Source organism: Bombus huntii, chromosome 13 (assembly GCF_024542735.1).
Source record: "Bombus huntii isolate Logan2020A chromosome 13, iyBomHunt1.1, whole genome shotgun sequence".
NCBI classification, from domain to species: domain Eukaryota; kingdom Metazoa; phylum Arthropoda; class Insecta; order Hymenoptera; family Apidae; genus Bombus; species Bombus huntii.
Window position 1 is genome coordinate 4,605,853 of NC_066250.1, and position 27,571 is coordinate 4,633,423.

General features: G+C 36.3%; 3 protein-coding genes across 8 annotated transcripts; 1 reads left to right on the forward strand and 2 right to left on the reverse strand.

The window, feature by feature from the left end:
- The first annotated feature begins 79 nt into the window (after positions 1-79).
- Positions 80-18,411, forward strand: LOC126872241 (unconventional myosin-Va). Of its 6 annotated transcripts, none has more exons than XM_050631932.1 (23): positions 80-670; positions 8,190-8,614; positions 9,093-9,393; positions 9,469-9,786; positions 10,122-10,610; positions 10,688-10,894; positions 11,075-11,197; positions 11,283-11,581; positions 12,016-12,634; positions 12,731-12,922; positions 12,988-13,350; positions 13,440-13,739; positions 13,837-13,942; positions 14,416-14,602; positions 14,709-14,741; positions 14,934-15,132; positions 15,208-15,301; positions 15,430-15,486; positions 15,862-16,032; positions 16,113-16,788; positions 16,854-17,136; positions 17,225-17,392; positions 17,684-18,411. In XM_050631932.1, the coding sequence occupies exons 1-22, from the start codon at positions 644-646 to the stop codon at positions 17,342-17,344; spliced, it is 5,589 nt and encodes a 1,862-aa protein (XP_050487889.1). In that variant the 5' UTR covers positions 80-643; the 3' UTR covers positions 17,345-17,392; positions 17,684-18,411. The 6 variants fall into 6 exon arrangements, with proteins under 6 accessions (XP_050487889.1, XP_050487888.1, XP_050487890.1 ...); XM_050631931.1 differs by lacking the exon at positions 17,684-18,411 and having other exon boundaries at positions 80-441; positions 528-670; positions 17,225-17,471; XM_050631933.1 differs by lacking the exon at positions 17,684-18,411 and having other exon boundaries at positions 14,712-14,741; positions 17,225-17,471.
- Positions 18,412-18,476: 65 nt separating this feature from the next.
- On the reverse strand, positions 18,477-21,865 carry LOC126872255 (T-complex protein 1 subunit epsilon). Its single transcript, XM_050631966.1, has 7 exons — positions 21,620-21,865; positions 20,719-21,143; positions 20,454-20,646; positions 19,864-20,133; positions 19,455-19,640; positions 18,891-19,209; positions 18,477-18,816 (listed from the first exon to the last, which is right to left on the reverse strand). The coding sequence occupies exons 1-7, from the start codon at positions 21,725-21,727 to the stop codon at positions 18,683-18,685; spliced, it is 1,635 nt and encodes a 544-aa protein (XP_050487923.1). The 5' UTR covers positions 21,728-21,865; the 3' UTR covers positions 18,477-18,682.
- A 430-nt stretch (positions 21,866-22,295) lies between these two features.
- LOC126872273 (prohormone-3) lies at positions 22,296-26,825 on the reverse strand. The gene is made up of 6 exons (XM_050632001.1): positions 26,658-26,825; positions 25,973-26,170; positions 25,331-25,457; positions 25,103-25,252; positions 24,825-24,913; positions 22,296-24,738 (listed from the first exon to the last, which is right to left on the reverse strand). Exons 2-6 carry the CDS (start codon positions 26,132-26,134, stop codon positions 24,595-24,597), a joined length of 672 nt encoding a protein of 223 aa, XP_050487958.1. The 5' UTR covers positions 26,135-26,170; positions 26,658-26,825; the 3' UTR covers positions 22,296-24,594.
- Between the last annotated feature and the right edge of the window lie 746 nt (positions 26,826-27,571).

Consider the following 27,571-nt stretch of genomic DNA (forward strand, 5'->3'; position numbering starts at 1 on the left):
GGCTGGAAAGCCGAAGAGTAGTCGTGCAAGGAGTCGAAGAGGGGCGCCGAATCTAAACCCGATAACGAACCAGCTGGTGGCAGTGCCGTCGGACGACGTTTACGTGGAAGTACGGCCTTCGCGAAAATTCATTTCCCTATCCAATCACTGTCGAATGATTCTAACGAAGAAATTTGAAAAACGATAGAGACAGTGTCACAAAATCAGAAATTGTTAAAACGATTACCTGTGATTTTTGTTATCGGTAATTGGTGATCCATCGATTTTTGGTGATTCCTGATCGAAACAAGGCAAAGCAAAGGGAACAGAAAAGAAGAAGAAGAAGAAGAAGAATAAGAAGAAGAAGAAGAAGAAGAAGAAGAAGAAGAAGAAGAAGAAGAAGAGGAAGAAGAAGAAGAAGAGAAAAAACAAAAACAGAAACATGCCTTGACCGCACCTCAGGTGACACCAGGATGTATTGTATAGTCGAAAGAATATCACTGTGCTTGTAGCGCGTATAACTTTTGATTGGACGACAAATGTCGTAGGTATTCTTATCTGTGCTGAGGTGTGTGCGTGTGTGAGTGAAATCGTGTGTGGCTGTGGGTGCTGCTCTCCTCGATTGTATCTGACCTGACCCAGGTGAGCACCTGGACCAACAAAGATGACTACGAGGGAGTTATACGTGAAGGTACGAACCAGTTCAGATTCTCAGGCCATCGCAGGTACACGAATCCAGTTCTACGATGGCAACTGGTTTAGTAGCATTGTGACAAGCTTGTCTGTTGACATTTACAATTACCTTTTCATGAAATCTCTCGTAAAGCCTGGCGAGAATATCTCTTCCATTATAGAACAGTACAAGAGGTAGAATTTTAACTTGAGCTTGTGAATCGAATAAATAAGTTCCAATAATGACAAATAAAAATGTATATTATCGTGAAAATGATCGTGAGTCTAGTAATTCTTTGAAAACAACAGAGAGATGTTTGGATCATTGTCGAATTACAAAACGAATTTTCGTCTCCGACGTCCCCTGAATATTTCCATAGTTATTGCTGGTGTATCTAGTTTTATAATATTGTGCAAACTGCATTTGCGTATTCTCTTTAAAATTCCGAATGGAAGAGTCCGTTCTGCAGAGAAGCAGAGGAGGTCTTTCGGTAAATATGTTGGAGTAGATCTCATGTAAACGTATGCGAAATTTTCCCTGGGAGTTATTCAGTGTTTTAAAACACTCGGATGCTTCTATTCCTTCTTCCGATTTCCTGATAAAAATTTTAAAATATAGCTGCTCGATTTCGGATGAATATCTGGCTCAAAAAAAGATTGATCGATCTTATCTGTCTGCCTGATATTATTCTCGTTTCATTTTATACGAATTTAAGTGCATGGAAATGCGTTATCGATTACGTTTTTGAAGTTCGGAAAAGTTCGAAGCTCGTCGTTAAAACCTGAAACGAAGCAAGGAAGATTGAATATTATTTTGTAAAATCGAACGAAACTTTCTTCTTTTCTATCGCCGATGCATATCGTGCATGGTTAATTGTTTGAGAAAATTGTGGTATAGACAATATATTGTTGCAATTAGTTGGGAAGTATCCATTATCGATTCGATCGAAGATGTCTTTCTCAAACTTAACTACTACTTTCACAAAAGGTGTCTATTCCTTTCAATTTTTATAGCAGTAATTTGCACTGTTTCGAACTATGCATGACCTTCTCAATATGACATTTCAAATTATAGTTACACGTATCTCATCGATCTCGCTTGTACAAAAAAGAGATTCGATACTCTCTATGATTTAAACGATACGACAACGACAGGTACGTGAATTATAATTCTGGTTTATAACAGAAAGTAGTGGAGAACGAGGGACGAACAAGTCTAAAATCCAGAAGTTCTTTTTAAAACAAAAATCAATAATTGTCGTATGGAAGCTCGGAGGCTCAAGACCTAAATTTCGCTTTAAAACCAGTGATTACGACTAGGTTGTCGACCACGATAACATTTGTTGTATACAAACGAAGCGTTTCTTGACAAGATATTATTGCGTCGAAGCATTAGCTATGTCCCTGACTAAGTATCGCTCGTAGATAGACTAAGTATCGTCTCTCGTTGTATTATAATCGTTAATAATAATCGTTATAATAATTAGGCAAATTGTCTATACAAAAATCAGGTAAACTAAAATATTAAAAAGTAAGATTCTGCTCGCATTTAATTATAACTTACCCACGAGGAAATATCTGTTAACCATGCAGAAATGAAAACTGGGATACGGTGTTCTGAATTAGCTGATAATTACTTGGGTCTTACTATGCGTGAGAATGTTACGTACAAATTGCACAGTGAACGTAAGGGAACGATACTGTGAGAATACTTAGTCGACGAGAACAGAGAGTTTAGTCCAGCCCGAACCTGCCCCTTTAAGGTCGTGCCGTGGCTCTCCATCTTGGCTGATTTATTGCCTTGGTCAAGTGAACTGCGGGGGTTGTCCGAGGTCGTATCGCAATTTTCGTCCAAGTTACCTGCAATGATATTTGCTTTTTAATAGCGCTAACTACAAATAGTAAGAGAAACGTGGCTAAAATATACCCGCAACCGTTAATGGACATTACATCTGTAGATACTGGTAAAGTCAGGGACACCTATTGCTCAGTACAGAACGCGCGTATTGATTTAGTCATCTTATGGATGGTCTTTGAGTTTTACGATTTATAAACGCGAACAGAGAATAATATATCGCGTACGAACACAGCTTAATTCTTAAAGGCCACGAATTTATTAATACGAATTTTTGTTTTCTTATTGTCAGCCTATAATGATATCGTACATGTGTTTCAAAAATTGCAAAATTCGAACTAGTTTCTCAGGGAAAAGCTCTTTGGGAACTTACGAAACAATTATTTATTAACACGTAATGCTGGCAAAGAAAGAAACAGACTCCAGGAAACAAATATTATTTTTATAATTTTTCATTCTCAGTTTGAAATACTTCTTCGACGGTTTTCATGTTCTTTTAACATAGGATTAAATTATTTCCTGACGTGATCGTAATATTAATTTGTAATTACCGCGTACGATGATCGTTCCACGCTTCTTCTAGTGTCAAATAATAACGAGACATCTAATTCCACTGGTTCGATTTTGTTAATTTCTTGATTTAGAGAAGATGCTTCCAGGTAAATTTTCTTACGATGACCTTTAAGGGTTAAAATGTTTCCTGGCGCGAAACTCTTGTAACAATTAATTACGCAATAGCAAGTGCTTAACGTTTTGCGAACTAGTTTCGACACGTTCGAACGTAACAGGCGAACTCATAATGAAATAGAATGTCGTCTAGGTACGATGCTAGCCGGTTTGAGACACAAGGAAATAATGAAATTATATTATGCAATAAATTGAAACACGAACCGTAGTCTCGATCGCACCTTTACATTTAAAGGTAAGCTAACCCCATTCGAGACTGTTGCTCGCACGATCAGTTCGAGGAACGTGATCGCTAAGACTTCTCTTACGAACGGGCAGTTCCCTTTCTCTCGGAACAGAAAAGCAAAGCGTCTTGGAATAGGTCGTTCTCCTTGCTTCTTCGTGGCCCGTCACAAGGAGGCGCACAAGGAATCACTATCGTGGACATTATGCTTCGCGTGATTTTATCCGAAAGGTCAAGGAAGATTTCTTTGAGACTCGTCATCCCACGATGACCAATGTGTTAATCCGGGTATAACGGTTTCGTAGAAATATTTTCGTCATTCTGCCCTTCTAATTCTTCCACGCTCGTAAATTGATCTCCGGTGCCTTGAAAAATACGTGTACAATACGAAGAACGCATTTTTGTAGACTTTCATTGTCTCGTGACGACAGCACCGTGATACAGCAATTTAGTCGAGAACAAAACTGTCGCTTGGTTAAATACGGTGTTTCGATCGCCCTTTTGTGCAACCTCCGTGAAAAACGGAGGATTCCTTATAGCAGTCTCTCACGAAGGCATCCCGCTTCGCGATCTTACTCAACACTGAAAGTATGAACTCACATTCTCACGCTCGTAAACTTCGCTCGATGAACATTGTGCATTTAGATTTGCATTTGCAGTTACAGTTTATATGCTGTCCTTTAAATTATAGCGGCTCGAGAAAGCGTTTGAATAGTTGTAGAAACTCCCTCTCTCTTTCTCTTATCATTCTATTACATATACAGGTATAATATAGGACATTTTTAAAGCTTTGTTAGCACTCTCTTCTTTATTATCGAAGTTAGTAATACCAAATATGAATTGGTTCCAAGTTTTACAAATGACATCACGGTAGCTGTATCTCTTTCTAGCGTTATCGAAATTTGAAACGTTTTATACAACGCATAATAGATTCAGAAATGTTTCTATAGTTTCTACAAATGCTCAAATACTTTCGCGACTCGACTTATATCTATCTTCTGCATAGTTGAGATCGATAACGCATCGAACATGATCAAACGATATGATAGAGGCCGCAATCAAGAAATACGTACTCGGTATGAAAGGCACGTTTATCTTTAGCCGATTGAAAGGGAAACTGTTGGGTGTACAGGGTGCATGTGACACGGTAACTCGCCACCGGTGTTAACGGTGCCAATTTCGACGCACGTGGTAAAAATCATACGTGGGCGGGAAACTTGACCTGGTTATTCTCGATAACGGAGAACCTTTCTCAGGAACAACGATGCCGAGCTACGGCGATCGATCTCTCGACGACAAACACGACGTCAAGCGGTTTCTAGGTGTAGCATGATGCTCTCTAAATGTACTTCGGATTTGCTGCTGAAAGCGTAACAACGTTAAGCCTTGGCAACACAGTCGCGAATAACATTTTGCGATAAATGTTAAAGTTCACATCTGCGTAAATCGTCAACAATAACAGAAGCAGGAGAAAAGATAGCAGACACCGAGGAACGTTAACAATGATCGCAATTATTATTTGTTACGTATTGAACAAACGAACAAGTGCGAAGATAAATTATTTCCCACGTCGGACGTACATAAAAGAATATGACAGGCAATTTCAAACGTATCTACATTACCGGAGTATATTTACGCCACTTGTGTTACGTTATTACGTTAGGGTCTTAATTTTCAAGAGAAAGGTTTCCGCAATCCTTAGCTTTCATTTTGATCAATAAGCGAGCAGAACAATCGGAGATACGCGTGCAGGGGACCCCCACGCATTTTAAAGCTCGCCAAGTTGTATTCTCTTGTTAGGCGAATACGTACGAGTCGTGAAATCTGGATGTATTTTGTGGGAGGAATCAGTGTCAAAATGATTCATTCTGGAGTGGTTTCACGGTTGTAGATAAGATTATAACATGTATCTTCCCCTTCCTATGTTTACGTGAATATTAAAAATAAAATTAGATGTTCGTGGAATAACGTCATCGTGATGACGTCATAAAATTGTTATCGCGAGGTCGTTATTGTCAAGAAATGAATTTTCTAATTGTATCTTATGCCGACGAAAAAGTTGATAAATTCCCTGGCACGCGTTACATACTATATAAAGATACGTTGTTACGTTCCATTCGTTTTTCATGATAATAATGATGATAATAATCGATAATATTGAAGTTATCGAACGTAGTAAAAAATTACGTAGTTTGAACATTGAAACGAGTCGCGAGTAGAACGCGACAGAAGCCGTAGATCGGTGGTCTGTTGGCGAAGCTCAAACACAACATGCGAGTGGACTGCGTTCATGTAGATACCAGAACTTCCCCTATATTTCTGCGATACTATGTTGCACTGCGTCAGAAATATCTTCGAAATTATCTCTTCAGCTGGTCGAGGAGCACAACGATATTATTGAAAATTTTTTCTTCGGGAATTTCGCATTCGATGAAAGTTATGGTTAGGATAGACCCGAAATATTCATGAATGGGAAGCAGAGATTTACGTACCTAATTACTAGTTACGCAACTTACGAAAGCCGTGAGAGAAGTCGAGGTTGAGAGAACAGCAATTAATTTGAAAAGAAGAGGGGAAAGTCGGATATTCTCATCTTCGAACTTAGCGATTGTCGCGCTTAGATTGAATCGCGCGCGGTTCGCTCTCATTCTGACCACCTTTTCAATTAACAAGCCGCGTGGGAACCCGGTAGGATTTTACTTTTTATATAGCTTTCCGTGAGTAAGACTTAACAGAGTAATCGTTATTTGGTACGTAACGTAGAAAGCATGAGAACTACGTATAATACTTCTTTGGTATACTTTGACGAACGAAGTGAACCATCAAACGTTCATCGTAAGAGAAAGGGTAGGATTTGCTGGAATTAGAACAATAGAATATTCTACGAGTCATCGACCACTTACTTTCCGAAAAGTAAGCACGATCGAATAAGTACGAATCGAATGTACGGAGAAACGTTTGAAATCGTGAAGAGAATTTGTCTGCTACTTTGCTGTTCGTTATCGTCGAAATATTTCGTAATACTTTTCTTTCGATGATTTCGATGGGATTCGAATTTAGGAAATACATATTTCGTTGAATTTTTTTCCGTTCAAATTTATCGATGTGTCACAAATTACGTTTGCTGGAAAGGTGGAATTCGTAATTGCACAATCTGAAATTGCAAAGTCAGCAATCAACTAACCTCGAAACGCGAAGATACAATAACTACACTTAGAGTAACGTAGCGTTAGTAATCATTGCTGAATTATAGTGCATAGTTTACAACTGAATGTCTAAACACGGTGATGTTCAAAATTTCGAGGTTAATCGTTCCGTTAATAATCCCGCGAAGGGAGAAGTATTCCATATTGCGAGAAAGTTGTAATTATTGGTTTAATAATTTTAGTGATAGCATACCGAGGTATGAAGTTACTTTTAATTAAAATATCGACGCCGTTGAAAATGAAATTTGTGTATGTACCACGGATATCTACATATATTCTTCTTGATTCTTTCTCGGTATCTTTCGAACGATGTCTTGCATAATAGTTGAGTCATGAGAGTTCATGGTTAATTTTCATTTCTTCCTAGCCATAGCTGTCTCATATACGCGTGTCACTATTCTGTTTAAAGGCAGAGCACGCATAAACACTTTACTGTTTTCAATCGTTTTAACCGGTTTTCGAATATCAAAACGCAACAGCGTAAATACAACGACGTTTAGAGAAGACAGCAAACTATACCGTTGCACGATATTTCTTCAGCTCACGTAATTCGTCTTTTGTCTGTACACCGTGCTCGATAACAGTACATTTTGGTATTTCGTGTCTCATTTGTATGATAGCGAGACAAGCTGAAGAACCATTTCCTTGATACCGTTACGAATCTTTTTATCTTCCAAGGAGAATTACGTTCAACAGTGTTGGTTTTTATCTTTGAAGTGCCTTTTCCTTTGTTGAAAAAGTCCCTTTAGAATTGATAATCTTGTAATTAGAAAATATTGCGTTCAAAGGTGTTTGTTACATCTTTGAAATATCTTCTCCCTTTTTGGAAAAGTTGCTTCAGGGTCGATGATTTTGTAATTAGGAAAAATGATACTCAACAGTGTTCGTTTCGTTCTGGAAGAAGGAAATATCTTTCCCCTTTTTTGGGGGAACGTTTCTCCAGAAATCGATAATTTTATAGTCACTGTATTTTCAAACACGTTACGGAAAAACGTGTCGCGGTAAAAGAGTAATAACGGTTCTAATGCGATAACCAATCTCGATTTGGCGCAGTTGGCGTCGTAATCGATATGCTGTATTGCCGACCTCATTTTCATACGTACTTCTCGCAAAAAGGAAAAGCAGGTCATCTTTTTAAAAGAAGGAAAATTAGACGCCGAGTAATTAACTCGTACGAGCTCGTTCGCGTAGTTGAAAAACTTCTTGCTTGGGCTCGTATCTCAAGGCGATATTTCACCGTTGAATCGCGAAGCTTAACTTTTAAAACAATAATGATAGCGCGAAGTACTTTTCAACGTTATATCGCTAACATAAATTCACCATCATAACAAACTGTAAAGTACTTATTATATTGACGCAAAGGTGCTTAATAAAAATAGTGATATTGAAAAGGAATCCGTGTTTCGTTGGAGTTAAAGTTATGGTAGAATTAGGTTCGTTCTATTATTGCTGTACAACGTTGCATCCGTAGATTTGCCATCGTAACGAACTGTATTGTACTATGTCGATGCACAGATGCTTGATAAAAATAAAAATAGACGTATTGAAGAGGAATATGTGTTTTCAGGGTGGTAAGGTATGGGTGCCGCACCCAGAAAAGGTTTGGGAAGGCGCGGTGCTTCTGGAAGATTACAAATTAAAACAGGGAACCTTGAAGGTTAATACGGACGATTCCAATCAGACGAAGGTCTTGGAGATCAAATCAGACTCCGATTTACCACCGTTAAGAAATCCTGATATACTTATAGGGGAGAATAACTTGACATCGTTGTCGTTTCTTCACGAGCCAGCTGTTCTGTATAATCTACAGATTCGTTTTCAACGACACTGTATTTACACTTATTGCGGTATCGTTTTGGTTGCGTTTAACCCATACAATGAACTTCCAATTTATGGCAACGACACGATATGGGCGTACAGGGGTCAGGCGATGGGCGATTTGGAACCTCATATATTCGCCGTCGCTGAAGAAGCGTACACCAAGCTGGAAAGGTTGAAAGCTTCTTTACTCTGTCACAAATTACTTAACCCTTTGAGTGTTCGCTAAAGGTACCAATAACTTAAAAGCCTAATACCGAGCGAGAAGCGTACAAAGAATACAAAATACACTCACATCTTTGGACTTTTAATTTAATGTAAGAAGATGGCAGAGGATAAACAATGAAATGATAAGCCTATTTAGATTTTTCTGATTTTAATGCCAATAGGTGAAAAATATGTAAATGCCTTGAATCGAGAAAAGTAAAATATTTAAAAATAACTGACAAATGACAGGAGATCTTTTAAAAAGCAAGAATATTTCTAATGTTAAGACGGTCGATGATTTTGAAATGTTCAGGAGGATAGAATCTTAAATTACCTGTATGGTGTTGAGAAGAAGCGTTGTCTGTACGGATTAAACACTCAGAGGGTTAAAGGTTATACAGGCAGGTGATGGTTAGAGTTTTTAAATGTTGCATAATAAACGTAGGGAAGGTCACGACCAATCTATTATCGTTTCTGGAGAATCCGGTGCTGGAAAAACTGTCTCTGCAAAATATACGATGCGATATTTCGCTACCGTCGGTGGTTCAACGACCGAGACGCAGGTCGAGAAGAAAGTCCTTGCCTCTCTACCGATCATGGAAGCTATCGGTAATGCAAAGACAACGAGAAACGATAATTCCTCGAGATTCGGGAAGTTTATCGAGATTCAATTTAACAAACACTACCACATCACCGGAGCCAGTATGAGAACTTATCTTCTGGAAAAGTCAAGAGTCGTGTTTCAGGTATTATTAATTAGTACACCTCTCGCGTTCGTTTCTTTACAAATGAGCCGGTTAGTTAAACGAATGATTTTCTAGACATACGAGGAAAGGAATTATCATATATTTTATCAAATGTGCGCAGCCGCAGCGCGTCTACCTCATTTGCATTTGAGCCACCAGAGTAAGTTTCACTATCTAAATCAAGGAAATGATCCCTTGATAGATGGCGTGGATGACTTGATGTGTTTCGATGAAACGATAAGCGCGCTCACCATGCTTGGATTCTCGTCCAAGCAGCAGGACGACATGCTTCGTATTTTAGCAGCTATTATGCATTTGGGAAACGTGAATATAGGGAATGCCGATAACCAAAATTCGAGCAATGAAAACGACACCGAAACCAGTTACATTCATGTAAATATCATGATTTTACCTTAACGGAGATCCACTCTGCTTACATTTGGTTAAAATGTTCTATCTGGCACTTTCTCGTTTTTCAAGACACGGCGAAATATTCGAAATTTATCCCGTGTATTCTAGCTTCCAAGCATAGTTACGTTGTACAGGCTGTTACGAGATAACGATTAAACATTTTCTGCGAAGCGAAGAAAAACAAAGATGGCACAAAGAAAATGATAATTTTTCGTTGATAGAAAAGATTCCGTTTTCTTCGGTTTCGAAATAGATAGGACATTTCAATCAAAGAGAACTTTACTGACATTCGATGTACCTTGTTGCAACCTTTTTAGTCGTCAGACAAACATCTATTGATGATGTGCGAGCTGTTGGGCACCGACGTAAACGCGATGAGAAAATGGCTGTGCCATAGAAAAATCGTGTCGATGAGGGAAGTATTCTTGAAACCAATGAACGTGGAACAAGCGATTGGCGCTAGAGACGCACTGGCCAAACATATTTACGCGGAATTGTTCAACTGGATCGTAGCTGGCATCAATAACTCCTTGCATTCTCAAAACAAACCCCAGTGTTTCATCGGTGTCCTGGATATCTACGGTTTCGAGACGTTCGAGGTCAATTCTTTCGAACAGTTTTGCATAAATTACGCGAACGAGAAGCTTCAACAACAATTCAATCAGCACGTCTTCAAGTTAGAGCAGGAGGAGTATTTTAAGGAGGAGATCGAATGGACTTTCATAGACTTCTATGACAATCAACCTTGTATCGATCTCATCGAAACGAAACTGGGTATTCTCGATTTATTGGACGAGGAATGTAGGGTTGGTGATACTTTTCGTTCTTCTTCCAAAAACTCATCCGCTAAAACGTACAATACTCAAATGACCATTTCATGCAGATGCCGAAAGGTTCGGATAGTTCATGGGCGGATAAACTTTACTCGAAATGTGGAAAATCGAAACACTTCGAAAAACCACGATTTGGAACTTCTGCCTTCTTGATTCACCACTTTGCCGACCGGGTGCAATACGAAACGACTGGATTTTTAGAAAAAAACAGAGACACCGTTATCGAGGAACAGGTTGACGTACTGCGAAACGGAGACGTATGTAAAATTCACGTAACTCGGTGCTTTGGATTATGGTTACAATAGATGCATGTTCTAACTAACCAAATGTTGGAAGTACAGTTATAAAAATATAAATATTACAAATGCATCCACTGTGGCCATAGCCTTATGCGTAGATCGCTATGCAGAAAATTTTCATACTGTTTATTGTTTCAGAATAAGTTATTGAAGAAGTTATTCAGCGAAGAGGATCCGAAGCTTATGGTACCATCGAACGTGAGACTGAAAGTATCGGCTCAAAAGCCAGCATTAAATTCGCCTAAGCAAAATAAGAAAACGGTAATTTGATGCTGCAGAGTTTTTGATGTAATTCTCTGTTGGTGATTTTGGTCGATAAATGTTTGTTGTTGTACAAAATCTGTAGGTAGGTTCGCAATTTCGCGACTCCTTGAATATGTTGATGTCTACATTAAACGCAACTACACCGCATTACGTGCGCTGTATCAAACCAAACGATACCAAGGAAGCATTTGAATACAACCCAATTCGTGCGATGCAGCAATTACGGGCTTGCGGTGTCCTAGAGACGATTAGAATATCCGCCGCTGGATTTCCCAGTCAAAGAACATACAACGAATTCTTTCTCAGGTACAGGAGCCTCTGTAAATTCAAGGATATTCGACGCGACGACCTCAAAGAAACCTGTCGACGAATATTGGGCAGGTCAGTTACGTTCACTTTCCATTATCGTCCCACTTTCTTTCTCCTTCTATAATAAATTTATAATATAAAATAAATCTCCTATCAGGATATTCATAAAACGTGTAACATTTTTGATCAGTCGATTAATTCTACCAATAGAATATTTTATATGTATATTTATTATGTCCTTTTACCGACAACTTAACAAATACTAATTGGACACCAAATGTAGCAGTTAAAAAAATTAATCTGTCATTGGAAATGTATATTTCTATGATGACATAATGCATTCAAATTTTTGCTAACTTTCGCTGTGAACTTTCCAAACTACTAAAATACAATAAGCTCATCTTTTCTAACACAATCGAGAGTTACCGAAAGTAATGGTATATCTATTGCTCAATAATGCGTTAATTCCACAAAAATAGAATATAAAACAACTTGAATTTCCTCAGGTATATCAAGGACGAAGATAAATTTAAATTCGGCAAGACGAAGGTTCTTTTTCGTGCTGGTCAAGTAGCTTATCTAGAAAAGCTACGAGCGGAACGACAGCGAGATGCTTGTGTTATGATCCAAAAAACGGTGCGCGGTCTGATATGCCGTAGTAGGTATAAGAAGATTCGATGTGCTGTGCTTGGTCTTCAAAGATACGGAAGAGGATACATCGCTAGGCAGAAAGCTCAGGCTGTGAGGGAAGAAAGGGCCGCGACGAAAATTCAAGCTCGTGTCAAAGGTTGGCTGAAGAGGCGTCGATATCTCCAGATAAAACGCACAATTCTCGGTATTCAGACGTACGGCAGGGGAAAACTGGCGCGGCAGAAATACGAACGAATGAAGGATAATGCGGCAGCGATTGTAATTCAGAGATTCGCCAGGGGTTACCTTGTTCGAATGGCGTGCAAGAAAAAATTAAGAGATATTATAACCGTTCAGTCTTGCATCAGAAGGCATATGGCGAGGAAAGAGTTTAAGAGATTGAAAGCTGAAGCGAGAAGCGTGGAACACGTAAAATCTCTGAACAAGGGATTAGAGAAGAAGATAATGACCCTGCAGCAAAAGATCACCGAGCTTGTATGTTTTAACAACATTATTATTTATAAGTTTAGGCATATATGAATAATATTGGTGTTAAAGGTGTTGAATGTTGGAACACTGTTTGGTTTCTAGATGAAAGAGAATCAGGTATTGAAGAACGTTCAGAACGAGGTGATAGACTTGAAACACAAATTAGAAGGACTGAAATCCGTAGACGCGGAGAATAAGAAATTAAATGCTATACTAATAGAGAAAGCGAAAGAATTAGAAAAGATTCAGGATATCGTGAAAGCTGAAAGAGATGAAAAAATGGATATTTTACAGGTAAATTGTTGAAAATGTTCGGTTAAGTTGTGTATAGGGGATTGAATATCGTATATTTTATTTAGGACAAGGAAAGAAATACACAAGAGAAAGAACAAGAAAATATGGAGCTTCTGGGTGAAATCGAAAAGTTGCGAAAGGAACTTTCGGTAGCTAATGAAAAGTTGAAGAACAACCAACGCGGTGCTGAAGAGAACTTGAAGTATCGTTTAGAACAGGAAAAAGATCTTCTCCTGCTGGACCAGGACCAGGATCGTGGCGCCTATCAGAAATTATTGAAAGAGTATCACGAGTTAGAGCAACGTACAGAAATGTTAGAACAGAAACTCGCTATGCATGCTCCTGCACACTCGCGTTCTCTTAGCAATGCTTCCAGCAGTAGCGGGCAAATCGTGTCTACGGAACTTCCACAAGATGACCAGAATATCGTAAAATCATCTTTTATATATTTTTATCTAGATTTAATTCATTTCTGTGATATATAGTTTAATACTTCGTTTAATTCCGTTTAAATAAGGATTTGGGTTACGGTTCGGTAAGATCGACTGCTTCTTCCTCGACTCCTTACTCACGGCTGGAAACGATTGACTGGAATCAGCAAAGGTCAGATAGTCCACCCGATGGAGAGGTTCAATCAAATAAATCACCTGCCGAAACGAATGGTCCGACACACGCGCCAGTAGATATTGGATTAGTGTTGAAGCTTCAACAGAAATTAAAGGATGTTGAGAAAGAGAAGGGAAGATTAATCAGAATGGTGGAAGATTTAGAACGTGATAGTCCCGAAGAAACTTCGAGGATGCAAGATACATTTAGGGTAATTTTACGTGCTTAGAAGTTCGATCTATCGAAGCGATAAGTTAGTAATATGCAATGATGATATTAGAATTAATACCTATTTCTGGATTTTATAGCTTCAAGAATTGGAAATGGAAAATGCTCAATTAAAGAAAGATTTAGGTACTTTAAGAAAAAGCGTTTCCTCAACAGGCCTAACTGGTGCCCAGCAGAATCTCATGGGTAATTTGTTAATTTACATGGCTAAGGAATTTTTCCATTGTTTGCTTTATCGTGTACTATAATCGAATGTCGCTTTCTTCATATGTCTCTGTTTAGTCTAGTTTTAATATATTATACCTTTATGTTTTATTTTTTTGCTGTGCCATTAACCAAAGCTTAGTATATAAGATATGCAAATATTGCATCCTCATAGATCTTTATTTTGCTTCTTGCAATCCTTTATCTGCTTGATGTATGCACGTTAACGTTAATAAAACACATTCTCCCGCCTCTAATACCGAATAACCATAGTTCATATCATGCCGTTCCCTGATGTGACTATTTATAACGTTGAAAGCAATAAACGATTAAAAAGAAAATTTGTTTTTCTTTCGCACTTTCTCTTTGTTTTTACATCATATAATCTGCTTGTGAAATAAAAGGGATGATATAAATGGATAAATGAGGAGTGCGATAAATAATTTCCATTTTAGGACAATTTGATGCGCTTCAAGAAGAGCTTGAGAGAAGACGAGAAGAATGCATTCAACTGCATAGCGTGTTGGCAGATAATACACGAAGAATGAAGAGCTTAGGCTCGAATTATGGCCGTGATGTGGACATTATAAACGAAGACGGCGAATTAGTACTCGCCTTCGAAACACAGAAAAAGATCAACAGGTATTTCGAGATTTCTCGAATTTTGTAATCTTGTTTTTGACGAAAGAGAAATGTTAAACCGTATCTAATCGTGTTTTGTCGTTTGTGCATGCATTTCAATTTTCAGTAGACTTAAGACAAAGCGAAAGGCCTCAAGAGAGTGAGTTGAGCAGATAATTTGCCGTGATTAATCAGCGATCTTTATCAGAAATCAACGAAACTTATCGAATGTCATTCATTATCAAATATCTTATACATCTACCTATCTAGCGCTAGTTCCTTCAGTTTTTTTCGATTGAACAATTTTATTGAAAGTAATAGGTGAATCGACATTTTGTGTTTTCATTTAAAGGCAATTAGAAGACGAGCTTCAAATGAAGGAGAAAGGGTGGCGGGCACAGAGGGATGAATGGCGAGCGGAAATCGATAGGTTACAGGAGGAAATTGAGAAGCAGCAGAAGTTACTATCCGTGAATTTGAGCAAATCGCCACAAACCCAGACTGAGGCATATATGCAACACGAAATTGCCAGGCTAACGTCTGAAAATTTGGTAAAGTTAATTTTAGTTGTCGCATCAAATAAAGTTTTAACATAACATTTATTAATAACGATAATTTGGATATAGGAATTGCAAGAAAAATACGATAAAATAGCAGAAGAATGCAGGAAGTTTAAGAGACAATGCAAGATACTTGCGAAACGTCTGAGGGATGCAGGCTGTGAGTACACATTACTAAGCAAACTGTGTAAATTTTCTTGTTTTTAAACGATATAAAAGGAATAGTCGCGTAGTAAAAATGATTGGAAAGTAGTATTAAAATTGTGTAATATTTAAATGCTTTCTAAGATGAGGGAGACGATACTAAGGAACATAAGGACCGCCCTCATATGTCAAGGGGCGCCGGTGAGTGCGTGGTCCAATGTTCATTTCCATTGCACTTCACATATACCATAATTCACTATAATTCGTATAAATTAGTATCTATGGTAACATTACATCATCTGTCATGTGAATTTTAAAACCTCGCATATTACTATGGGAGACTCAAAATTGTCATAATTTTATTATTACAATAATTATATACAATTATTGTTATAATCTATTATCTTATTTTCAAACTTATTTCATTTCATGCCATTCTTCATTCTATTTACTTTTTCGGCTTTTTTTGTTTACATCTTCGATTTATCTATTTGTTTTTTCAGTTTTATTAATTTATTTCCATCCGACTTCGTAAAACTAAAAATTATAAAATGAAATTAAAATTCTTTTTTATAGTGCCAGATACTGCAGAATCTGTAAGCGATTCTGCGATAATGTCTTCCAATAGTCAGTCGGGAGATAATGGAAGTAATTTGCCAGTTATCCGGAAGAAAGAAAGAGATTATGAGGGCATGTTCGAGTTTAGAAAAGAAGATATCAACATAATAATACGTCATCTCGTTTTCGGTAAATTTAGATAACTTCATTTATGTTACATAATTTGAATGATGCCAGTATCTTTTGAACTGTTATAATTCTTTTTCTAGAGTTAAAACCTAGAATCGCGGTGACATTACTTCCTGGTCTGCCAGCTTATATTCTTTTTATGTGTATAAGGCATACAGACTGTGTAAACGACGATGAAAAAGTGAGATTGTTATTAACGGCATATCTCAATGCTGTGAAACGTGTAGTCAAGAAACGCGAGGATTTTGATTGTAGCGTACTTTGGTTCAGCAACACCTTGAGATTGTTGCATAATATGAAACAGTATTCGGGAGACAAACCTTTTCAAATTGAAAACACACCAAGACAAAATGAGCAATGTCTTAGAAATTTCGATTTAAGCGAGTATCGCCTTGTATTGAGCAACGTGGCGCTTTGGATTTTCAATAATATCGTAACGAATCTTAAAGAAAGGATTCAAGCTCTGACTGTCCCCGCTCTTCTCGAACACGAAGCTATATCAGGCTTGAATTCTAACAAACTCGGTCGACCACGATCATCCTCTATGGGAGAGGAGCCAGAATCAACTCAACAAAAGCTTAATAAACTTCTCGATGAACTTACTTTAGTGTATAAAACTCTTCAATATCATGGTGTTGATCCTGAGATTGTCGTGCAACTTTTCAAACAACTGTTTTACTTCATGTGCGCTAGTGCTCTGAATAACTTGCTTCTCAGGAATGAACTTTGTCACTGGACGAAGGGCATGCAAATAAGGTTCGTGAAGGTTTGCTAGGATTATTTAACGTGATTACTTAATCTTAACATTATGCTGTCTTTAGATATAATTTAAGTCATTTGGAACAATGGGGACGAGATCGAAGATTAGAAGCAGCATCCGAAGTGCTTCAGCCAATTGTACAAGCAGCACAGCTTTTGCAAGCTCGTAAAACAGATGAAGACGTAAATTCTGTGTGCGAAATGTGCAACAAATTAACCGCGAATCAAATAGTGAAAATTTTAAATTTGTATACACCAGCTGACGACTTTGAAACGCGCGTGCCAGTTTCGTTCATCAAGAAGGTACAGGAAAAATTGAGTGAACGTGGTGAGAACAACGAACAGGTAAGTCTAAATTTTGCTACATCTATCTATTATTGGATCGGCTATGTTAATAAAGAAGTAATTAATGGATAATCAATCTCTTTTTCAGCTGTTAATGGATCTTATGTATTCATACACAGTAAGATTACCATTCAATCCATCGGATATTCGACTAGAGGATATCGAAATACCAGAAGTACTTCATTTACCCATGCTCAAAAAGGTGTAATCATAGGAAAGGAAAAACTTAGAGGCCCTGCTGTGCATATAATTTTTAGTTGAGTAACAGTCTAATGAATAATCGAATTCGTATAGTCTATTTATTAAAAAAAAAAAAAAAAAAAAAAAAAAAAAAACAGAAAAGAAGGAAACAAAAGAAAGAAAGGAAGAATTAGATTACTTTCATAAAATTAGATAACGCATCGAGGGGGGTCATCGACATTACATTTTATATATTTTTTTTTACTCGTGTAATTTGTATTTTATAAAACATCATTCCTATTCTTCCGCGTAAAAGTGTCAATTTAACGAATTCGTTCTGACAAAAATTTTCGTTATTAATGTATAGCGATTGTACGTCAAGACTTAAGGAGGATGGTGTTGATATAAGGCTCTGCTGGAACTTGCGATTTAAACATCTGAATTGAGTGAAGACATTGGACGTACGTTAAATAAGAATAAGTGAGATATAAGAATGCAAGTATATACGATGAAACGAAGTGCCGAATTCTGTATCGTATGGTACAGAAATGTTGTTATGGAGATTAAAGATGTTTAAGAAGTGCGTTGTTTCTTGATGTTGTTAGTCTATCAAAAGTTGTTATGGCAAAATATTGCAACTCCAAGCATGAACTTTATGTATGTAATAAATCTATTGGAGATGCACTCATTGTGTAAAAACAGAAAGAGAAAAGAGATATGTGTTATGCTGGGATAGATTGTATATTTTGTGATAAGAGAAAGACTATCTGTCTATCCCCATAGACCGAAGGCTGAAGATATCGGAGAAAAAGAGAGAAGAAGATAGAGGTATACAATGTTGTTATAATATAATTTATAAATGTACAAGCGATCGTATTTTGTGCCATTTTATTAGTAGAATGTTACCAAATTGTTTCTTACGTTGATCGATCTGCATTTACGTTTATGCTTTATGAAATAATTTTGGAAACAAAATTCCCACAACCCGGATTATACAGGAAAAAATATCTGTCTACACGATTATACCTTGACTCGATGTGACAAATTTATTTGTTCCTATGAAGAAAATAAAAAAGAATCGTTGATGGAATCATATACCCCACTTTCAATACACTGCACATATTAGTAGCAAAAATACATATTTAAACAAAAAAATTAAATTCTGGTGAAAGTAAAATCATTTATTTATTCTGTATCACAATGCTGTCGCATAAATTATCATTATTACTCGATGACAGGAAGTAAACTAAGTTAAATACAATTATTATTCATTAAAATGTGAATGAAGCTGGAAGAAGCAAAAATAAGGTGAAACGTTAAAAAATTCCAATAATGCAAGTATCGAAGTAAAAAATACGCAACTTCCTTAGGCAACATCGCCGGCATCGTTTGGTGAACGTATGTCATCAATTTTAAGTATCATTTTGACCAACTGTGTAGCCAATACAATTTGTTGGGTTTTGCTTGTCAATGTTTCGATGACGTTTTGGACTTTCATATCTGAAAGAAAATGAATAATTATTTATTCTTAACTATTACAACGAAAGATGAAAGTGCAATTATTCGATATGTACCGAAAGTACCACGGTTTAGGCAATCTACACCAAACGTAGGGTTATTTTCAGCCAATTGTGCTGCTTTAATGTTAGCTAAAGCATTTACAGGCGAAAGGCCAGAATTTTCGGCAAGTGCCATAGGTACGGCTTCCAGCGCTTCGGCAAATGCACGGAAAGCATATTGTTCCAAGGTGCTGATCTTGTTAGCTTTTTCAGCACAAGCAAGGGCACAAGAAATTTCAGGGGCACCTCCCCCATACAAGATTTTTTCATTCTTGATTACATTACGAACTGTACATAGCGCATCATGGATAGCTCGTTTCGCTTCTTCAATGATCTAAAAATTAGAATAATTCATAAATTTGCATGTTCTTGCACAGAATAAATAAAAAAAGAAATATGTAAAATTGTAGCATCAGAAGAAAAATTCAAATTAAACTGATTTAAATTGAATTAAATTAGATAAAATATATCTTTTAATGCTTTATTCTTGCAAGGTGTCTGGTCAGTTAGATATATTTGAATACCGCTGAAATTCTCCTTGCTTTTATTTCTCTTATAAAAACTTTAAATATTGCTTACCATCTTGTTCCCTCCGCGGATGAAAATAGTAACTGCTCGAGAGTTCTTGCATTCTTCGATAACAAGCATTCGATCTTTGGTAGTACCAAATGTTAATTCTCTTACAACACCAGCGTGGCCGAGCTTTTCCGGTGTCAATTCTTCGAAACGAGGAACAATACGACCACCTGTAGCAATAGCTATTAGCTGAAACAAATTTGATACTGTTTTTTACTAATGCTTTTTTACAGTTTTTTATAAAGTTAGCAAGAAGGAAAAGAATCAGACCTTCAGATCTCATGATCTATTGGTCATTAGAGCTACAGCAAAAGAAAGTCAACTTATTAATTTAACTTTCACACTCTTCCATTGCGCTTTGTCGTCATTAGGCAAGTAAATTGATCATACAGTAATTAGAAGCAAAACTTACTTCAATTTCTGGGCCACCAACCCATCTGACCGCGGGTAATTCACTTTGAAGAAGGAGATGATTAGCTTCATCATCAAATCCCCATTGACAAATAGCAAGCGTGGCACCAGCATTTTTAACCCTCTTCACCATCTCGGTGAATTTTTCTTGTTCGTATTCACGCAACGCTCTATAATCATCGACTGAAGTGACATCCAACTTATGTTTAGTTTTTGGCTTAGGTGGCTCAAACGGACATGTCAAAATAGCTAATTTAACATCTTCTAATCTCTGTAACGTGATAAATGTATCTCTATTAACAATTTCATTGATTGATAAAATAATTTATTAAAAGAAACAATCCCTTCAGCTCTCATAATCTTTTGATCATTGAAGCCACTGCAAAGATCAGGTTATTAAATAGCTACTTAAACAGAAACTTTTACTTTTTCAGAAGTTAACAAAAGAGTAACCAAAGAAATAGTTTCAAGTCTCGACAATAAGTAAGCTAAAGAAATATCCTGAATCTTCACCCTTCTCTGTTTCAGTTTGTCATCATTAGGCAAAATAAAATATATCAAAAAGGAATCTAGTACACTAACTGACTTTACCTTAGGCATTTGAGGATGACTAAAGTCTTTGTCAATAACAACACCGCGAACTAGGACAGTATCTTCCAATCTGCCTCCAACTTTTCCTTCTAGTTTTATCAATTCAAAGTTCACATCACGTGCAACAGGATCTAAAACTGCAAATACAGCATTTACAGCTATTTCTGCCATTTGTCTGTGACACTTGTTGATGCTAAAAAAGAATAAAGGTATTGCTTTGTCTTGCCCATATTAAATACAAATAATCAAAAAATGTCCTTCTTACATCTTTGAACCAAGACTGGTCATGGCAATTTTTATATAAGGTTCTAGGTTGTCAGGAGTACCCTCAAAATCATGAACAATTTTCTTTAAATGATCTGTTGCACATTTTGCTGCCATTTCAAAGCCATCTGCTATTCGAATTGGATGAATTCCTTTGTCTAACAGTTGCTCAGCTTGTTCCAAGAGAGCACCTGCTAAAACAACTACTCCAGTAGTACCATCTCCAATTTCATCATCTTGAGATTGAGACAACTGAACCATTAGCTTTGCAATTTCATGATCAACATCCATGTTTTTCAAGATTGTTGCCCCATCATTTGTTACTGTGACATCACCATCAGAGCTGACCATTAGTTTGTCAAGCCCCCTAGGTCCTAACGAGGTTCTCAAAATATTGGCTACATCACGGGCTGCCAAAATATGTGACTGCAATTAAACAATTACTTATTAAACATGTTATGTATATATTTTATGTAATATTTGTCAAGATAGTATTACAGCAATAAATTTTCTGGATTTCATTGGACTTATACAATAGTACTACTGATCTCCTTATATGGTCAAAGATCAATATCATTGTGTTTCATTCAACTTTCTAAATTGCATGAATATTACTTTAATGAAAAAAGGATGAAGAGATACAAATAATGTACAGACTACAATTTAAGATACAAGTATGTATATAATATTAGTTCAGATTATATCGTTTTAGTAGCAATGTTAGGATTAGCTGCCAAGCCCAAAACGTCGCCATTACCGTTTCACGTGGTCGGTCCTTTAACACAAGCTTTTAATTTATAAATCCAATGAAATCATGAAAACATATAAGAGAAAAATTATCACTATTTTACTAATTCTATAGAAGGATAGGAAAATTATTCAAAAAATGTAAGTTTACGTACCTTGATGGCATCAGTGCCGGTTAGACGTTTTTGCCTTTCCTGGTTACGAAGAATAATAAAAGGTCTACCATATTCATCAAAGGCCACAGTACCAGGTATTGCGGTCATTTTAATCGTCCAAGAACCTCGGACACTATGCTTAAAATAGTTTCAATGAGAAGAGCGTCGTCTGTTCTTACAAACTTACGTTCCTTCGTCGTCACTACACGACCATTTTGTTGCCCATAGCGGATATTGGTGAGTGCGTAGTGCCATCTATTCTCGAATATTCCGAGCTTGCTTTAGGTTAAGAATGGGAAAGGAGGGAATTTGAAAATGAAAACCACGGCTGCACAGAAGAAGAACTATAAATTTTCCTCTTAAACATTCATTAACAAATCGTATAAAAGAACTGTCTAGAAAAATCATTACTGCAACGCTTTACTCTAGGAAATGTACAAATTGCAGAAATTTTCCATCATTTGCTTAAATTATATATATATACATATATATATATTTATTATAATATATATCATATATATATATTATATATATAAATGAAACTTTTTTAAAATATTTTTAATATAGCCTTTTAGATATAGCCGTTTTTAGTAGAAAGAGTCTTAAAAAATTGTAAAAAAAAGGAGAGATAAAGGTTTTTTTATGGGGAATGACGAAATAATAAACGAGAAACAGGTTTAACTGTTTTGTATGCACCACAGTTTATTTCACATTAAACTATTATAACTCTGTATTATAATCTTGAACGTTACATATACATAGTTATACACATATAATTATTCTGGAAATAGTTCATCTGACAGAGGTACTTTTGACTCCAGGCCGTAATGGCCATAGTCCCTCAATGAGTCGTACGTTCAAATAATATGTTTTTGGATAGAAGTTTTCTATCCAAAATTTCCACGCTGGAAAGAACTTACTATCCTATGATATGTATCAGTTTTATTTATTAGTTTACTTTTACTTCTTTGGTTCCACGAATAGTATTAATCGAAAGACTAAACAAACTGTATAAACAGGAGGGAACGAAGTTGACAGTCATAAAGGGATTAAAACATATTGTAAAAGGTATCTCCTTAGCCGCTTGTTAAGTTTCCAATCAAACTAAGAGTTGCAAATTATTCACCTCGAACAAAGTAATCAATTAACCCTTTTGAGATGTCGTACGCACGACGCATCGGAGGGTAGTTACATTATGTTATAGATATACTCTTGCGGAAAATATATGAATACTATATAAATATATAGCGTTTTGGTATACATATCGATCAAAGATAAAAATATAATTTCAGTAAGATATATCTCATAATAACATTCACATTTAAAACTTTCTTAATGGATTAGGCATTCACATAATATGTGTTAGAGTTCCCTTATACGATAAAAGATCAACGATGGAAGTATAATACCATATAACTAGAAATATGTTCTCTTTGTGTGTTTGGACTCTCGATGACTAGCACAGCAGCATAGAAACGAGGGGTCGTCCAGATTTCGCAACAGGTACTTTACGCATCAGAAAGTGTTTCACGACACTGTTTTAAAATAACACTGCGTCTCTCGTGATTACAATTGTAAAACATTTGCTTCGTTCATATTTTTCATCTTCGTAACTATGTCGATAATTAACACGTCTCTTTTCTTATATATCTTTTAAAATCTCGACTCTGATTAATATCTAACATAACGATTTTCATATACATACATATATATATTGTTTTAATTATATTATATTTAATGTTAGGAGTTTAATAACACTTAACGAAGCGACCTCCGAGGTTTCAGTGTTCAATAGAGCGATTCCCGCGATCGATGCTTAATAGTTCGATTCTCACGATAAATATTTGATCGAGTGGCTACCACATTTAAATCAACATTTCTTTTAATTGTCTACATACATACGTATATCTCTAATAATTTGGAATATACGCTAGGTAAAGCAAAACTTCACTGCCTCAATTTTTTCTGGATCCGTGTCAATTTGAACGCTTTACTTTCAAATTTTACTGTATGACTTAACGGTAACGCATAAGTTACATTTGTTAAATACCGACGAAGATGTTCGAAAATTTCCAGAGTGAATGCTCCATACAATCGAGTAAATTCCTATCCATAAATGATTCATAATTAGACTTGGAACATTTATCTGATATCTTAATACTATTTCAATGCTCGATTCTTTCTCATGAAAAATAGTCCTTTATCGCTGATATATCAAGAACGTTTGATCTATGAGAACTTGAAAACCAGAAGAGTGAAAATATATTTTATTCTGTGCGCGTTTGAGAAATTCCAGTATATACCTTAACAGTAAATTTAGGAAATTTGATTCGGGGATCTCTTGAGATCTCACCGAAAGTAGTTTTTGTCGTGTACAGGGCAAAACAAGTAGAAAGTACTCTACTTTTCAAGAATTTCTAACAAATTTTTTAATGTAACAAAATTTTGTCAAAGTTAGATATTATATTTAGTGTACGCACTGTTCAAAGCTTTCCTAGCAGTTTCCCATTGCTATCGTCATTAAGATGTCAACTTAGTCTAATTCGAATATGTTTAATCAAAAACAAAAATGAGTAAAAAAAAAAGACTAACAACGTAGTAGAAGAAAAGAAAATTTTCTCTTCCATCACACAGCCTGTACTCATCGTTCATCAGAAACTATCAACCTTTAAAGACACGCTGCCTAACTTTTCTCATGAATATATATATATAGTATATTTTATAATCCTATAAGACGGACTATTCTGATATGTATCGTATTTGTCAGTCGTAATATTTGGAGGAAAATAATCAAAAAGCGCGTTTAATGATTTTTCTACTTCTTTGACCTAACAGGCAAAAGTATAAATAAAAACAATTTAGGGAATTTCGAAGTAATAGAGTTATCCTAAGTTCCTCAAAGTAATGAAAAGGGGTATTTGATTCATGTAGACATTTCTTCCATTCTCACCAATTTATGAGGAACGACGAAGCTCTTAGGCGAAGGGAACCCGTTTAAAAATTCGATTTCCCTGTCCAGTGATCCGCTTTTCACCAGAAGTGTACTGGACGATAGATTTTATCTGGTCCATCGCAACTGGTCCGATGCACACTAGAGGATCTTTGAAATACGAACAAACCTAATGGAAAAGATAACTTTCGTAATGACTTCTATTATTCGGAATTATTCCGATTTGATGTTATTTTTACCCGGAAATGCAAGTACCTTTCTTGGTGTTTGTCGATGACGTCTCTGAAGCTGACAACACAAACCGCGGCTGATATCGCATTCCCCAGACATATTACATTCTTCATCTGCGAGAATTAAGAATAGGATATTCTAAATTTAGAAGTTAAATATGATATAGTTCTTACGTAAGAGAGCCTGTTCCTTTGACGTAATCGTTTGTGAATTGACCTTTATCGATTATCTCTCTACATTCTTGTCACGTAAAAGACATTTACTGGTATTGACAGCAAACGCCCACATATGTTTATACGTACTATACAATTTATTTGAAGTTACTGGTGGCTGACACGAACGAGTTTCGCTGCCAGCAACCTCGGCACACAATAAACCAGTTTCACAGTCGTTATCGTTCCTGCAAAGTTCTCCCTGCTTCTGCCCCAATTCGAAAACGCAGTGGCCAATATCTAAAATTTACAGGCAACTTTGTACCTTCGACTATTGTCCTAAAGTTGTGTAATGAAAACACAAGAAATGAGAATTACCCCCATCGACGTTTACACAGATGAAAGACGGACAGCACTGGTCGTTAGCCGTGCACCTTCTTTCATAACATGGTACAACTTCTTCCAAAGAGTCATAAGAGTATCCGTAGCTGGTAGATAACGGACGCTTGAAATAAAACGTGGGACATTAATGTGTATTATTCGATATCATCGTCGAGAATAGAGCAGCTCATGTTTTTAACTAACGCGAATTAAATAAAATACGGAGAATTAGTAATTATATTTTTCGATCGCTGTTAAATTTGTTAAATTCTTTAAATTTGTGGAAAAGAATGAAACAACTATTGATATGTGCGATTTTTGCTATTATACAGTAAGGAGTAATTATGAAAACATTTGGATAACTTTTCTAACTTTGGGACAATTTCTTTAATTTTCTTTGTCGAAGATTCGCAATGAAATCTCTTTGATCTAGTTGATAGTTGCTAATGTTACTGTCCTTGTTTTAGAGAATTATATTGAAATATAAAATCCCTTGCACATGAATCGTATAATGTTCTATGGAAATAATATATCGATCGTATGCCGGTTGTACTGCGGCAAAGTTGCAACAATTGTCTACTGTATAAAGACGTCTCAATATTGAAAAAACTTACTTGTTCGAACTTCTTTCTTTCATACCTGATACAATCCTGTTTTGGGCATGTGGTCACCGTGACTACCATAGCCAAGATTCGATAACATTTCTGGGCTGAAACGATTAAAGAGACCGCCCCATGCCTCCACTTCAAGGTGCATCGTGCTCGTCAGAGCAACCATCATCAATGCGACACACGTGTACATTTTTGGTCTCGTGCAAGGACACTGCTGTTTGCACCCCTGAAATTTAAGTTGCTTTATATATTTATACTAGTTACTACTAGCAACTTTTTAAATCAAATTTAATACGTATCACGGAATAAAATAAAATTCAGTGAAATATAAGCGAACAAAGAAATATTTGTCCTTTCTATTATGAAATTAAACGAACTGTATTTATACAGTAGCTGTTGCGATATACGTTGTGATTAAATTAATATCGAAAGAAATGTCAAAAGTGGTAAAAATTTACAAACAAAGAACAATTCTGTTCTTTATTGAGTTTTTTAACGAGTATCGAACATTTTTTTGAGGATGATAAAGAATCCTTTGTAATAAAATTTTTAACATGTACCGACATTTTATTGGATAAGATAGAGAGAATTCTTTACAAAAAATTTTTTTTTAAAAGAAGACGAAATAACGTTCTTGAACAGGGTGAAAGAAAAAATGTTCCTCGATGGTCTTACAAATGGCGATTCAAAAATAAATTTCAACTTGAACTTACAATTTTTTTACTGTAGCTAATTTGCTGATGTTTCTACTTAGATGGGTCAACCTGGAAGGATCAGCTGCTTCTTCTTGGGATCAACAAGTCCTCAATGGAGCTTGCTGGAGGACTGAGTCGGAGCCGTGCTTGCATCGACAATCTATACTCCTACTCCCTTGTTCCGGTTTCCCTTGTACAAGCTCGTGCAAACATTCGCGCAAGCGCGACACCTGACTTTTTACGCACACGATCCAGGTACCGTTTTATTCATTCAGATTTTTACTTCGTATTTCCGTTATTGTTGATTTAGTTTCTTCCTCGAGAATAAGAAAGAACGAATGTTTTATAAATCTTTGCAAGTTACTTTGATCTTTGTTTAGATCATTGGTGGATGAGATGCCGAATAAACGATCAGGCGATTTTGATCGTTTGCTTTAAATTCGCCTATTTGCTTCGTAAATGCAATTCACATTGAATTAACAATTTCGTATTACGTTTACAAATATCCTGAAGGGATCATAGATGCGATGCAAAAGTGATTTCAAATTATTCTCGAGTTAAAGAATTTGCGTAGAACGTTTCAACGTACGAGTATAATATTTTTATTTGACATGTTCAACAGTTGCATATATGTAGAATAGAACAAAAATTGCATCTCTTCTCACAGGATACAGCAGCGCCATTCGTTGGGTGAACTTTCGTGTAGGTGTTTAGCTCTTTCCTCGTCGTTCCAGTCAAACGTTATTGTTTCCATCTTCGTTGGTCGTATTGATCCGAGATGTCCTGATGTTCCACAGGGCGGTCGATCCTGCTCCATTTATTCGTTCCCTAGGTGGCCCATGAATAATGCCTGTATATGCAGTAGCAAAGAGAGTGTTTTTCGCTAAAGTAAAAGGTGTTATTTTATTTCTCAAAGTGACATTATTTTTATT

Excerpts from the sequence above, each read along its gene's own strand:
- LOC126872273 (XM_050632001.1), bottom strand. The coding sequence starts at position 26,134 with ATGTACACGTGTGTCGCATTGATGATGGTTGCTCTGACGAGCACGATG. Across the intron at positions 25,458-25,972 it reads CCAAAACAGGATTGTATCAG|CGTCCGTTATCTACCAGCTA; the intron begins GTATGAAAGAAA and ends TTTTATTTCAAG. Across the intron at positions 24,914-25,102 it reads AACTTCAAATAAATTGTATA|ATGAAGAATGTAATATGTCT; the intron begins GTACGTATAAAC and ends TAATTCTCGCAG.
- LOC126872241 (XM_050631932.1), top strand. The coding sequence starts at position 644 with ATGACTACGAGGGAGTTATACGTGAAG. Across the intron at positions 8,615-9,092 it reads GCGTACACCAAGCTGGAAAG|GGAAGGTCACGACCAATCTA; the intron begins GTTGAAAGCTTC and ends TAATAAACGTAG. Across the intron at positions 12,635-12,730 it reads AGCAAAAGATCACCGAGCTT|ATGAAAGAGAATCAGGTATT; the intron begins GTATGTTTTAAC and ends TTTGGTTTCTAG.
- LOC126872255 (XM_050631966.1), bottom strand. The coding sequence starts at position 21,727 with ATGACCGCAATACCTGGTACTGTGGCCTTTGATGAATATGGTAGACCT. Across the intron at positions 20,647-20,718 it reads ACCAGTCTTGGTTCAAAGAT|CATCAACAAGTGTCACAGAC; the intron begins GTAAGAAGGACA and ends ATTCTTTTTTAG. Across the intron at positions 19,210-19,454 it reads TCCGCGGAGGGAACAAGATG|ATCATTGAAGAAGCGAAACG; the intron begins GTAAGCAATATT and ends TCTAATTTTTAG.